The 15,002-nt window shown below is 33.9% G+C and overlaps 3 protein-coding genes across 3 annotated transcripts; 1 reads left to right on the plus strand and 2 right to left on the minus strand.

Annotated features, from left to right (window-relative positions):
* Positions 1-302: 302 nt before the first annotated feature.
* On the minus strand, positions 303-2,690 carry LOC133677453 (pentatricopeptide repeat-containing protein At2g35030, mitochondrial-like). Its single transcript, XM_062099534.1, is given in 2 exon segments — positions 303-590; positions 592-2,690. Coding segments are annotated over 2 exon segments (1,893 nt in total). The 5' UTR covers positions 2,457-2,690; the 3' UTR covers positions 303-562.
* Positions 2,691-3,065: 375 nt separating this feature from the next.
* On the minus strand, positions 3,066-5,208 carry LOC133677456 (uncharacterized). Its single transcript, XM_062099536.1, has 2 exons — positions 4,852-5,208; positions 3,066-3,438 (listed from the first exon to the last, which is right to left on the minus strand). The coding sequence occupies exon 1, from the start codon at positions 5,023-5,025 to the stop codon at positions 4,879-4,881; it is 147 nt and encodes a 48-aa protein (XP_061955520.1). The 5' UTR covers positions 5,026-5,208; the 3' UTR covers positions 3,066-3,438; positions 4,852-4,878.
* A 4,793-nt stretch (positions 5,209-10,001) lies between these two features.
* On the plus strand, positions 10,002-14,889 carry LOC133677454 (cystathionine beta-lyase, chloroplastic). The gene is made up of 13 exons (XM_062099535.1): positions 10,002-10,235; positions 10,337-10,505; positions 10,594-10,706; positions 11,047-11,117; positions 11,256-11,347; positions 11,650-11,737; positions 11,823-11,934; positions 12,318-12,414; positions 12,500-12,581; positions 13,251-13,368; positions 13,518-13,625; positions 13,722-13,824; positions 14,463-14,889. Exons 1-13 carry the CDS (start codon positions 10,170-10,172, stop codon positions 14,636-14,638), a joined length of 1,395 nt encoding a protein of 464 aa, XP_061955519.1. The 5' UTR covers positions 10,002-10,169; the 3' UTR covers positions 14,639-14,889.
* The last annotated feature ends 113 nt before the right edge of the window (positions 14,890-15,002 follow it).

Here is a 15,002-nt window from a genome sequence, read left to right on the forward strand (position 1 = left end):
TTAACAATGCTTTTGCCAATTCTGCTAAGGTATGGGCTGGTCTGTTACAATTTCAGGACAGATGGTGCATTGGGAAAGCGTAGTGTTTGCTTATTAATATCTAGGTTATTTCCAGCAGGGTCCCCTCAATAGGGTAGATTCAGCAAAACAACGCAAGCCAGGAGCCCAAGCTGCCTGCGGCAGCTATTCTCCAATAGGTTTTGAATTGTCAAGTTCTGCAAATATTTTTCCCCGCCCATTACAAAAATGATTGATTTTTCCTTTATTTCATATCATCATATGACCACTCTAATGACAGGAAATTCTTGCTCGCAAGACCAAAATGTTATTCATTAAAACACAGTGCACTTTTGGAGAATCAAGAAAAGAGTACCCCATGCACCAAATACATTACACTATAGAACTGAGCTTCAATTTTGGTACATTGACAGCCATCAATTGTGATTCACATTTACAGTGTTTTATAATTAGTCAATCAAATGAATATACTAATATCACATGAATCCTTCTGCCTAGAAATCCTTCATTGTTCATCTTTGACTGCATTTTCATGAAGTTTTGGTTATCTGAGTTGATGAAAAATCTTCCTCATCTACAAAATCATTATTCGGTACATGCTCTGCCTTCTTCATCTCTGCATGAATATCATGGACTAAAGAATAAATACGATTAGATTGATAATGAGACTTGTCACGAGCTAAAAACACATGAACCCTGTTTCCAACTTCAATCCAACTGCAACCAGGTTGCTTCTTCAATCCCTTTTCTTTCATTTTCAACCTCACTCTCGAGGCTTCTCTCCATTTCCTACCAGAAGCATATATGTTAGACAACAACAAATAGGTTCCTGCATTCTCGGGATCCTCCTTTTCGAGCTCTTTTGCAGCCAGCTGCCCTATTTCCAGATCCCCATGGGCATTACATCCAGCAAGTAGACCGCCCCAAATAGAGGATGATGCCTTGGTCCCTATATGCTTAATAAAATCATAAGCCTCCTTGAGCCTCCCTGCTCGGCCACATAAATCCACCAAACATGCATGATGATCCTCTCTTAATTGTATGGAATTGTCTCTCCTAAGCTCGTCAAAGTAGTTTAGTCCCTTATCCACTAAACCAGCATGGCTGCAAGCATTGAGCAATTCCACATAGCTAACATCGTTAGGCTTAAACCCTAAACCCTGCATGTCCTCGAACAATTCAATTGCCTTCATCCCACATCCATGATGTGCATAGGCTGCAATCATGCCATTCCACAAAACCAAATCCCTCTGGCCTATCACCACGTCATCAAATATTTTCCTTGCAATACTCAACTCCCCGCATTTCGAGTACATATTCAAGAGTGCAGATGCGACAAATGTCCTATCCTGATAAACACTTTTACTGATCAACAAATGAACTTGCTGCCCTTCACCAAGACCAGCCAAGTCACTGCAAGCTCCCAAAACATTAACAAAGGTCCCCTCATTAGGCTTGGCTACACCATCCTTTATCATTCCCACAAAGACCTTCAATGCTGATTCACTTTCTCCCTCTTGAACATACCCAGTTATCATGGTCGTCCAGGAAATAACATTCTTTTCAGGCATCTCATTGAACACCTTCCTTGCCCTTGCTAGCTCTCCATTCTGAATAAATCCTGTGATCATTGTATTCCACGAGGATAAATTCCTTTCAGGCATCCTCTCAAACAAATCAAAAGCCTCATCCAGCCTCATATTCTTGGCATAACCAGTAACCATCGCATTCCATGACACAACATTCCTCTCTGGCATCCTATCAAAAACCTTTCTAGCCTCGTCAACTCTCCCAGACCTCGCCAACCCCATAACCATCGTAGTCCACGAAATCACATCTCTTTTAGGCATTTCATCAAACCTCCTCCTAGCCTCCTCTACCCTTCCACATTGAACCAACGCAGCAATCACTGCATTCCAAGAAACCACATTTCTCTCATGCATCCTCTCAAACACCTCAATAGCCTTATCTACCTCCCTATTTTTTCCATACCCATCAATCATTGTATTCCAAGAAACAACATTCTTCACTGGCATCACCTCAAACAACCTCTCAGCTTCCTCAATCCTCTTCAACCTCACATACCCACTTAACATCGCAGTCCAAGTGACCACATCTTTAATTGCATCAACTCTATCAAACAACCTCCTTGCTTCCACAATCAATCCACATTTTATATACCCAGAAATCACTGCTGTCCATGTCACCACATCTCGTTCATGCATTTTGTCAAACACTTGACGTGCGTCATTGATATTCCCTTCTCTACTTAGCCTAGTGATTAGCCAATTGGAACGTGCTATGTCAGAATTGCGAATGCAATCTCTATTAGGTACTGAAATCTTGCTTGAATGATAGACGTTACATAGAATTAAGGGTAGTTTATTAGTTTTTCTTGAATAGGACAAAGTGTTTGATATTTTAAACACTGATTGCATTTCAGAACACAGCAATCGACAAGCACCCAAGTCTTTGTTTTTTTATCAGAGACAAAAGGAAGCTTATCCTGCTTAAGAAACTCAGACAGGCCGGCAGAACCTGCAATCTGACCGACCTGGTTTAAAGTAAAAACCTGGTCACAACCTAATTCTTAACATGTTAACTTTTTCATATTATTCAGGTAAAAGTAAAACTAAGTCAAAACCTAGATCGTAAGTAACACACTAATTTTTTTTAATAAAAAATTAATATCAAAACAATAATATTTTAATTTTTCTTAAAAAATTCTCGTTTAAGATTAACCCTTTAGACAGGAACTCGACCTTGTCCTGAATTAATCCTCTTAAAACTATGTTCAAAATAACGCTCAACTAGTTCTTGAAGTTTTGTTAAGATTTGAATATAAGAAAATTCGAGATTTTTAGTTGTTTCTAACAGATGTATGGAATTTTAATGGCTTAATTCATTAATTTAATTGTGTATTTGCTAAAATCTTTTAATTTTATCTTTATGTTAATAATATTTTTTTATTCAGATATTATATGATATGCGAAATTTGTCGAAATCATATTATACATAATGTTTGTTTCATTTTCCATTTAATAATATTTGATGCAAGAAAAATAATTAAAATTAATAGGTCTCACAATCATTTACAATTGCGTGACAGGCAGAAACAGCAGTCAAGATAATTTCATATCTCTAATGCCTTGCAGGAGCAAGGCTCACTAATAAATCACACCCCCCTTGCAGTGCCAACACAGAACAAACTAAATCGAACGTTCCTTTCATTGGTATATTGACAGTGCCGCCGATCTATATACAATTCATGATGGCTGGCGTTCAACCATCAGTGCAATGGAAAGAACAATTGAAACGTTCATCTTTTAAATCTCACACCTTGCAAACATTCATAGCACAATTGCAGAGGATTGAGAGCTCCAAATTCTGCAGAATAGTCTCCTCTTCTGTGGATATGATCTGCAAAAGTCCGTTTAAATGAGAGTTACAATTCCAATGTGTTGGAACTAAAATTCCAACCATCTTTGAAGAACCAAAATCTTAAACTGTTAAGTGAGATTATGTCTGGCCGTAAAGGTTCTGATATCAATATCATGTTAAAGAACCATTTCAAGTATAAGAAGGATACAGGATCAACATGCGACCACGAATTTAAGCACATGAACACCTAACACTTTATTTACATAATTTGACAAGGAAATGAATTCAACTTCTGTAACTGGCACTAGATATGCTGAACTTCATCACGATTATTTAACATGCATAGCTAATGTCAAGTTCATGCCCAAATTAGTCTGCTTCAAGTCCCCATGTACCAAACAATCTCTCATTTGTTAAGATTCCCATAAAAAGACAAGGCCATAAGTTGCAAAGATAGTTGAAATAAAGCAATAATTGGATTGTGAGGGTCATAAAAAAAACGTTGGCTAGGGAGTAAACAAACCACAGAGACCAAAATGGAACGTAAGTGACTGCCCCAGAGCAAGGTCCTCTCCCAAAACCTGAGGCATTGGAACAACCTCATAGACCCACCTCTGAGCCCGTGCAGTTAAGAAACCTAGCTTCATTCATATGCCTCAGTAGCAATCCATTAGGAAAGGGTAATGGTCCACCACTATCAATAAATTATCTAGTGAACTAGGACTCAAATTCCCCAAAATTCGCAATAATGAAAGCAGCAATTGAGCTTTTCTCTCTCTTTTCATTGATGAATGAGAAATTCATATATTGAAATTCACTAAGCAGGATGCTTAGCAGAGAAAATAGCCTTCAAATGTCAGACATGAATATCATCATATCATGAGATTAATTGAGCTCCATTCTAAATCCATATTGTAATGTCTCAATCCAAAAGTTTAAGATGCTGAGTGAAACCCAAATATATTATTTATATTATTCTCTAACATGTCAAAGGGCTTAAAACTTACACAGTCTCACACTATATTGTGTTATTAATTAATTTCAAAAGACACAAACACAAACACCAGACAGAAAGTTCAGCCATGCCACCGACAAAATGAAGACATCATGCATCCATCTGCTATTTATCAGCAGAAGCTGGGAACTAAAGAAGAAACTGAATTACAAGAAAAACATATGTCTTTCAAGACTAAATTAAAAAAAAACAATTTATTTTGATATTCTAAATCCCAGCAATTAAGCGGCTGTGGTAGAATTTAACAAGCACCAGAAGACATCAGATTGATTCAATAATTGGGGCCAAAGAATCAAATTGAATCCAATAAAGAAAAAGAAGGATGTTTGGGATGATCAATAAAGAAGCAGCAATTTCCAGATTGAATTAGATAAGAGAAAAGGTTTGCAGATACACATAAGATAAGGCGATAAATATGGGAAAAGAGAGAGAGTTACCTTTTTTTTTTTTTTTAAGGAGAAGGATCAGCCAACATGAAAAAGACCAATATCTCCAGTTCTCAGAGAGCTGGCAAGCTCATCAGCAACAGTCAAGCAAGAAGAAACCCATCCAATAAGTGCCACCCACACCATATTTGCCATCCATAAGGCCATAACCCATGGCATTGCCATTTCCCCTCTCTCTGTTTCTCTTTCCCTTTCTTGCTTTCTATCCTTTTCTCTCCCTTTTAAGACAACAAGTCCACTGTTGTTTTTGAGCTTTTAAGGGATAAAAGATAACCCCATCTCAGGATCAACCCTTCCACACAAAGTTTTCAATTACAGAAGGTGAAGTCAAAGAAATGGTGGAAAGACTTGTGTCAAAAGTTAGTTATTACCGAAGGTGAGGTCAAAAAAATGGAAAGACTGTTAGGTTTTTTTATTTATTATTTTCCTTGGAGAATGAGTTGCTAAATTCGACCTGTCGTGTTCATCGTGTGGATCTGAAAAACCTGAATTTTATAGCTTGATTAAGTATATTTAAAAAATAAATTAAATTTTTTATACTTTCATATCAATTTTATCTATTGATATTAAAATAAATTTAAAAAATAAAAAAATATTATTTCAATATATTTTTTAATAAAAATATTTTTAAAAATAACCGTTATCACAACATTAAATAAACATTAAGTATTTAATTAAATTGAATAAATCGATTATATTTTTAATGATTTAATTAATAAGTTAAAACTTAATTAAAAATGAATCAGTTGAAACCAATGAAAAAAAAAACAAAACATTGCTAATTGGTTAAAAATGATTAACCCAAGTTGATAACCATACCATTTTCTAATTAAATCTCTATTTGACAACTATGTTTGTAAGTTTTTCCTCCCCTTTTCTTTTTTAATTAAATGATAGGAATTATTGCGGACTGGACTGACTTGTATATCCATTAAAATTAAATATGTTATTAAAATGATTTCAAAGATATACTCATTACATTACATAAAAGAAATACTAAATGCGTACTTCAATAGTTTTTGAAATTGGAATCTTGTAAGTTAAGTTGGGTTTTTCTTTTTTTTAAAAAAAAATAGCATCATAGAAAAAATATATATAGTTAAAAATTTATTTTAAAAAATAATGTGATTTGAAAAGTGCAAGTTTCATCTATGATTTTAAAGTCATAGATGTTTTCTTTTAAAAAAATATGTAGTTGAGATAATTTTATTAAATTTTTAGAAGCTATTTTAAATTTTAAATTTAATAAATAATTAAATATTATCTCTATTTTTTATTTCTCCAATTAAATTTTTAACTCTATTGTTTTCTAAAAAACATTTCTTGCTATGCTATTTAAAAAGAAAACCTCAGCTAACTTAGGATATTTTAGACAAAAAAAATTTTATTGTTATTATTAATGTAGATGTTCGGGCTAATTTATATGTACTTTGATTAATTTTACAGGTGCTAAAATTAACAATTATATAAATTATTAATAATTATTATATTAACAATTATAAAGCTAAAATATAAGAGCAGGATGCATGTCTTGATTGGCAAATCAAAGACACATGGATACAATTGTGTGATAAAAATGCTGATATGCCTTGCATGTCTTCTTTAACACCAACTAGTGTGCATTTTTCTTTTAAAAAAAATAGTGTGGATTAATTTAATATATATATATATATATATATATATATATATATATATATATATATATATCTACAAGAAATAATTGAATAGGGAGCAATAATTGATCTTTTGGGGTTTGGTTTATTTGTACGTGGATTGATACTCATGTTAATTAATGCATTAATTTTATTAGATTTGATAGCTTATTTTGTGTTATGATGTAAAATGTTTTTTAAAAATATTTTTTAATTTTTTATATTAACACATTAAAATCATTGAAAAATACTAAAAAAATATCATATTTTTTCAAAACAAATATAATTTTAAAAAGTATTAAAAAATGAAAGCTCATGTAATCTTCTCTATATATATATATAAAAAAAAGAGAGAGCGAAAGCCATCGTTATCAATCAATCATCAATGTTGCACAAACGCATCAAATTGGGTTAGGGTTACATTTAGTCCTTCTTTAAAAAAAAATTGTTTCATATCTCAGATTTACATACAGACATATAGTCCATTAGAAATTTATATGTTGAGAAATAGAAAACTCATAAAGATATAAACACTTCCCTCGTCTTGCCTTATAATTGGATTATCGTTGATGGGGAGCCAAAAGCATGAGAGTTAACTTGATGTTTTTTTTATTTTTTTAAAAAATGCAACTTATTTTGATATTTTTTAAAAAAAGTTAACAGGACCAGGTTATTTTTTTATAATTTAAATTAGTTTAAACCTCAAATTAGCTAGGTGTCAAATCAATATGTTAGGTCAATCTAGCATTTATAACTATGCATGAGAGGTCTTTGAAAAAAAAAAAAAAAACTATCCACCCATCGTATAAGATAAAAGTCAAGTATTTTTTCAAACAAGGTTGGATTGGATGGGTCAAATTATCCTCCATCCAACCATCTCTATTTCTTTCTATTTTTTTCTTTTTTATAAAAAAATATTTTTAGACTAGTTTATGCATTAATCAATATTAAATCCCTTCTTCAAACACCTTTAAAAACTAGATATCCTTAACACGGATAAAAATTTATCAAAATAATAATATTTTTTTGTTATCTAAATTCTTTAACAACAAGTCTACTTTTATACTTGTCAATATTATTATAAATTTTTATTTTTCTTATAAGAATATACTTATGGTCTAATATTTAATGGTTTATTTCCAAGAGAAAGATCCACTAATTCTCATTTATAATTATTCATAATGAATTTTATTTTACTATTGAGCGTCTAATTCTAATAAGAAGTTAAAAATAATTTAACAAGTATCTTTATTATTTTTGTACTTTTACTTTTACTACGCCCAACTTTATTTTTTTTATTGATAATTATTATTTGAAATAGCTTTAAATGAATGATTTTTTTGTAATTATTTAAATAGAAACATGTCTTTAAAGAATGTAGTATTTCTTGATTCTATGATAGTATTAAGATGAATGTTACCACTATTTGATTTGTGTACAAGAAATTGATATACACTAATATTGTAAGCATATATGATGAATACACAATCCACAGTTCTAGATCTTATCTAAATCTTTTTAGAATTAGATACTGCCATCTTTTCAAGACACCCCTATAATATGAGATATTTGTAGGGAAATTTTCTATCTTTTCACAATTCATATGGTGTCCTCTCTAGCTTGCTATATGATAATTTATTATGTATATAATTGATGGTTGGAATTGCTTCTTTCTATAAGTTATGAGGTGATTTTAAATTTATCAATATGATATTTATCATTTCTTTTAAAGTTTAGTTTTTATGTTTTGCAATGCTATTTTATTAAGAAAAATATTATTTTATTAAGAAAAATATTAAGCAATAGTTTGATGGATAACACCATTTTAAAAACAAAATTTATAGAATAGTATTTTGTAATATTCACTTGTATAAAGTCTTATTACCTTTCCAAAAAAAGTTACAGCTTCGTTGAATATGAAAGTCAGGGGATAATTCTTGCATCTCCAAAGGGTTATATTTCTTCCTCTTCGAAAGGATCTCTTTCGGGATAGTCACCGACCTGAAATCATATGGAAGGCTTCAAATCCATGAACAAAATGAGCGGTTTGTACAGAGCATAGTTCTGTACAAACCTTCACTTTGTCTGGCCTATTCATAGCACCATGAAAAAATGATCAAGTAAGAAATAAATAATCGGACGCGGAGCAGAATGATCTTTGAGATAAATCTTAAAGGCCTATAAGCATAGCACAATACCAACAATATAAACCAGGATACCAAAATTGAAGACTGCTAACTTTGGTGAAAATTGTTAAGGATTCCAGCAGTAATCACCTGAACAACAATCATCGTAAGTTCATCAAATGTCAATCGAACAACTTTGAGATATTCAGCGATTGATCGATCTCCTCGTTGAACAAGAGTCAAAGACTCCTTGAGTTGCATTACTCTTGTGCGAGAACGATTTGCATCTAAGCGAGAGAGTCTAGACACAAGCCCTCTTACACTTGCTGGTCTGCAGTCAAGAGACTACTTCGCTATCTCAAAGGAACTCTCTATTATGGCTTACATCTTCGACGTGCTTCGTCAATGGTTGTTACTGCATATTTTGATACTAATTGGGCTGGCAATATGGATGACAGAACCCCCACCACCGGTGCTTACATGGTATTTTTAGGGTCTAACCCAATATCCTGGAGCACAAGAAAGCAATGTGCTGTTGCTTGTTCTTCAACTGAAACAGAGTACCCTTGCATTAGTTGCCACAACTTTTGAAATTGGGCGGCTATCTTCTCTTTTTAGGGAACTTTGTATTCTCATTCAGCGATCACCTCTCATTTTATTTGGTAACATTGGAGCAACTCAGTTGAGTCTCAATCTAGCATATCATTCTCGTAAGAAACATGTTACCATCGACTTATATCTTGTTCGTGAATATGTTGCAAAAGGGCTACTGAATGTTCATCATCAATTGGCTGATTTAATGACAAAAGCTCACCCTCGCTCTCGTTTTGAAGCACTTAGATTCAAGATTGGCATCAATGATGGTGAGTCAATCTTGCAGGGGCGTGTTAAGGATTCCAGCAGTAATCACCCTGACAACAATCATGGCAGCAATCGGCAATCACTCCAGTAGTAGACAACAACCATGGCAGCAATCAAGGTAGATCTCAGTTTTAAATTTTTTCTTTTCTTTAAAAACACTTAATTGGCCTAAACATTCTTCTTTTCTATTAAAAAAGATTTTAACCCGGCCATGATATATGAGTTGTCCCTTTTATTTTTGTATTTTAAAAATATTTTTTAAAAAAAATAAAATTTTTTATTTTTTTCTTTACTTTAAATTAATATATTTTTGTATTTTTAAATTATTTTAATATATTAATATAAAAAAATATTTTATTTTAATATAATTTTAAATAAAATATATTTAAAAAATAACCACAACCTAACGAACAAACAAACATGAAGTTCAGAACTAATTGCAACCATAATTGCAATCCAACTTATAAATTATATCTTGTACGTTTGTTTTTATTTATTATTATTGTGATCTGACGGCTGTTTTATTTTGCTCGTAGCCGCCAAACAGGGTCCAGCACTATTCTTGAGACCCCTCTTTCCTCTATATAAATGTTCCCATTTTAGCTCCTTGCAGTGGCGCCAGTGTTTGTCCTCCCAAAACCAGTCCAAAACCCTAAATTTCAGTCTTATAATGACATCTTCGCTCTCTCTCAAACCCTGTTTCAGCTCTCTCTATACTGAAGTCAGCAACAACCGGGTGAGAAAGATCTCTTTTTTCTTTTTTTGTGCGTGTGGGTGTTTTGTTTATGGACTCAATGAGCTAGTGATTCTTATTTTTTGGGTGTAATGATTTCGCAGGGTTTTGGAAGTGGGTTTTTGCCTACAAGTTTTTGGGTTAAAAAGGACTGCAGTTTAAGGGGGAAGAATTTGACTATAGTAAAGAAATTTGAAGTGAATTGCTTGAAAGATAAAGATATGGATGTGAGAACTTCAGCTTTGGTTGATGGTGTAGCAGAGTGTTTAAATGGTATGTGTTTGTTTTGTTTTTGTTGTGATTTGAATTTATGAGCTTATTGTGTTGCAGTTTTTAATGTAAAGTTTGCATCTTTTTACAGAAATTGAGATTAAGGAACCTAGTGTTTCGACAATATTGATGAATTTTGAGAACAAGTTCGATCCTTATGGTGCAATGAGTACACCACTTTACCAAACAGCTACATTTAAGCAGGTATTGTTGAAAGGGAAGCAACTTTATTTGTTGTGTGTTACAGATGATGAGGGGGGTGAAAAGTGTATGTGTAATGTTGGTGAAGTTTTGATGTATTTTTCATGTCATGCTCATAACGAAATTGGGGCAAGAAAGAAACAAGTTTGGATTGCATGTGATGAGAATAGGAATAGAGAGACATTAGTCTAAGAAGCTTGTGGAAGTTGATATGCTTTTGACATGGACTTAGTTCCTTTTTTAATGTGCTATTTCCTTATTCGTATGGCATAACACTTGCTTAGCATCATTTCATTTTGGGGGCTTTAATGAGTTTTTTTTTTTTTTATGCCTTGTATTGCAGTCATCAGCGACAGAGAATGGTCAATATGATTATACTAGAAGTGGAAATCCTACAAGGGATGCCTTAGAAAGGTATTTTTATTTTTTGTTTGTTGGTGTGTATAATGCTGATGAAGCAGTTTTCACAAGTATTAGAAGGATAGCCTTGGTCATTTCTCCTTGCATCTTCTTCCTTCTAAGCTTATTTCTGTTTTTATTCTTTTTTTTTAGCCTCCTGGCGAAGCTAGATAAAGGAGATCGGGCATTATGCTTCACAAGTGGAATGGCTGCTTTGGCTGCTGTCACTCATCTTGTTGGAACAGGTGCTTTTCACTCTTTTTTTTTTCTCTTGTTTGCACCCACAATCTGTTTTTTTAATCTACCATACCGCATTATTAGCTATGTCTCAAAATATCCTCAGTCCACTATGGTCCGGAGATTGTAATAGGCTCTAAACATTTGGCAACTGTAATTACATAGGTTTGAGGTTATGAGTTCCATACTCAGCACATGTTTGTGCAAATTTGTATTTGTAGAATGTCTACTTTGTTCATAATATGGCCAGAAATAGTTAATCTTGAATTTGTGGAATATTTCATGTTAACTTTGTTCAATGCCATCTTAGGCCAGGAAATTGTTGCTGGAGATGACATTTATGGTGGTTCTGACCGATTGTTGTCACAAGTAACTCCGAAGGCCGGAATTGTGGTTAAGTTAGTCTGGTTTCTTTTTTCTTTTTGTATATCATGATCCTGTTGTAATTGAAAATATGAGATACTTATGCTTAGCAATGCGTAGACGGGTAAATACAAGTGATCTACAAGAAGTTGCATCTGCAATTGGTCCCCAAACAAAGCTCGTGTGGCTAGAGAGCCCAACTAACCCTCGTCAACAAATTTCTGATATTCGCGTAAGAGTCACTTTTTCAAAGTTAGGAAATTTGTTTGTTGATAAGCATTCAGGTTTATTGTTATTGTGGTAGAATATCCTAATTTGACGGTTTGGAAGTTAGGCTATACAGAAGTGTTTGCTATTGATTTTTTATATTATTTATATTTTGCATAAGTGAATAAATGCATTCTGGTTATCCTGCTTCATACTGTGCAAAAAAAAAAAGTTATGGTTGGTTTATAAAAATGGCTGACCAATAGTAACCCGCGATGCAGGGATATATTGTTCATAACTATTCTCCCTGTCTTTTTGGTTGTCTGTTCTGAATAGCCTTCAATTGTTCTTGTATTTTTATTGTTTATTTTTATTTACAATGGTTTGCTGATCTTGTCAAGGTTTCAGAAAATTGCAGAGATGGCTCATGCACATGGTGCTCTTGTCTTGGTAGATAATAGTATTTTGTCTCCTGTATTATCACAACCGCTGGAACTTGGAGCAGGTATGGCCAATGCATTGTGGTTGTAACAATTAGGAACTGCAGTTCTGCCTAGCGCTTAGTTTTGAATTATTCATGTTGCTTGCAGACATTGTGATGCACTCAGTGACTAAATTTATAGCTGGACATAGTGATGTCATGGCAGGTGTGCTTGTGGTAAAAGGGGAAAGGTTATGGCTCTAACTTATGTATTTCTTAGTGCATTTGTAAGGGATGTCTTTTGTTTCCTTTGCTATCTTTAAGTTTAGAAAGTTTGCTCTCTTCAGAGCTCTTATCTGTCTTTTCAATCAGGGTTACAAACTGCTTGAGTATAAAGAAACCCATTGGCTAAATACAATTCTACCGCATTATGTGTATTGTTTGGTGTATTTCACTTGCCTTTTTATAGCCATTTGTGATATAGAGTTGAAGTGCCCTATCACTTGTGGTCTTGTGCTTTTTTGTTAACATTGATCTTGTGATTGGAGAAAACCTGTTTGCATACCATACTTTTAATGCCTAGCAATTTATTGTGTTTGCAAACAGTTTTTTCTGTCAAGCTGATGGAGTTCCATATGATGAAGTTGTTGTTTTCTTTTTCCCTTGAGAGGATATAGTTGCTGTATTCTAAATTCTGTATTGGAACTGTTCTGCATGACACACACATGCTCATGCTTTAAGTTGGCAAACTTAGTATAAATACTTGAGGTCATTATTCTCCCTTAGCCAGTATAAATATCTGCAGTGACTACCTATGTAGACTAGCCAGTATAAATATCTGCAGTGACTACCTATGTAGACTTCATTTCTTTTAAACATTTATAATTTATTTATTTCTGAAGTCTTTCCTGCATTACCAGCTTGGCAAGAGATCTGTATTTCCTCCAAAATGCAGAAGGCTCTGGGTTAGCACCATTTGACTGTTGGATTTGCTTACGAGGCATCAAAACCATGGCCTTACGAGTTGAGAAACAGCAGGTGCTAATTTGAATTCACTCATATTTATTGTATATTGTACAATCCGATGGGTGGAAAAGCTGAGGTCAAACTTGACCAAATAGTTTCTTGTGAATATTCTGATGACCTATCTGTAACAACCCACTTAGTAGGATCTTTGCCTTTGGCAGGAGAATGCACAGAAAATTGCTGAGTTCCTTGCAGCACATCCACGGGTGAAGAAAGTAAATTATGCAGGTCTTCCTGGTCATCCTGGACGTGATTTGCACTATTCTCAGGTGTGCCTGATGTTAGGCTTAGCTTCGATACTAACTGTGTTCTTGCAGTGTGAAACCTTTTATATAAGAAAGCCCTTTTATTAAAATCTCTTGCAGGCAAAGGGTGCAGGATCAGTGCTTAGCTTTCTCACAGGATCACTGGCTCTCTCGAAGCATGTTGTTGAGACTACCAAGTATTTCAGCATAACTGTCAGTTTTGGTAATCATTCTTCCTACTCAAAGCTTCTCATGACTTGAAAATATTTTTGGGGGTAATTTAAAATCCAATTAATAAAACCCCTGAGATATCTGCATGGTGAAAGATGATGTTGGAGATACAGACCACTATTGTCTTTGCATGTTAGAATTTGAATGCATGTCCAATGAATATGCAACCAGAGATAATGAAGCTCGAAAAAAAAAAACCACCAGAGGGATTTTGGCAACAGATTATTCCTCATGTGTATTGAAATCTTAGGTCATGGGAGTACTAGTTTTATGTTATGGTTTCCACACCTCATAATACAGATTCAGTTGATATTCAATATCACCATAACCTATGCATCTCATATTTCTTAAAAGCTAAGGTTGTGAATCTTGAAAGTTCCATGAGAGGGCATTCATTTGCTCTAATATATGCTTGCAGCAAGAGGCTTGCAGATTTAATGTTTGCCTCGTGTTGCGTAGCCTCCAATTTTAAAATCCAATCTGTTAACAGTATATAGATGTGGATTGTCATGTTGCAAATCCTGTCTGATCAAATTGAAATGTGATCATTGTGAATGTTTTGAGAACCGATGTTTTTTAGCGCACACTTGGTTGCAAGCTGCCTCCTTACTATGTAATTGTCTATTGTAGGGAGTGTAAAATCCCTTATAAGCATGCCCTGCTTCATGTCCCATGCAAGTATACCAGCTGCAGTACGAGAAGCCAGAGGTCTCACTGAAGATCTTATTCGTATCTCAGTGGGGATAGAGGATGTCAATGATCTGATTGCTGATTTAGACCATGCATTAAGAACTGGACCATTATAGATGTTTGAGCGTCTCCAAATTTAAACCCAAATTTTACGCCAGCCTTCCCCCTGCCTTTTTACCTGTAACAGGCAAATAATGCACAGTTATTTGAATTATGTTGAAACTTTATAGCATAAGTATTTGTTACCTGGGGTGTTGATATATTGGATGGTGTTGTGTTGTTCGTGTTAACAATTCCACTGTATGCATTCAAAACAATAAAAGTTGGTAGAGCAGCTTTCCAGCTGCTGCTTGTGTGATTTGTTCTATCCAATTCTATCCATGGTATATGCAATTAACTCAAATAGAAACAGATCAAAACTACAAGATGGTGTTTGTTTTGCTCAATAACAAAGGGCGAGGCGATTAGCATCTTGCTCTA

Source organism: Populus nigra, chromosome 17, assembly GCF_951802175.1.
Source record: "Populus nigra chromosome 17, ddPopNigr1.1, whole genome shotgun sequence".
In the NCBI taxonomy this organism is placed as follows: domain Eukaryota; kingdom Viridiplantae; phylum Streptophyta; class Magnoliopsida; order Malpighiales; family Salicaceae; genus Populus; species Populus nigra.

Excerpts from the sequence above, each read along its gene's own strand:
- LOC133677454 (XM_062099535.1), top strand. The coding sequence starts at position 10,170 with ATGACATCTTCGCTCTCTCTCAAACCCTGTTTCAGCTCTCTCTATACT. Across the intron at positions 10,506-10,593 it reads TGTAGCAGAGTGTTTAAATG|AAATTGAGATTAAGGAACCT; the intron begins GTATGTGTTTGT and ends ATCTTTTTACAG. Across the intron at positions 13,825-14,462 it reads CAGCATAACTGTCAGTTTTG|GGAGTGTAAAATCCCTTATA; the intron begins GTAATCATTCTT and ends TGTCTATTGTAG.
- LOC133677456 (XM_062099536.1), bottom strand. The coding sequence starts at position 5,025 with ATGGCAATGCCATGGGTTATGGCCTTATGGATGGCAAATATGGTGTGG.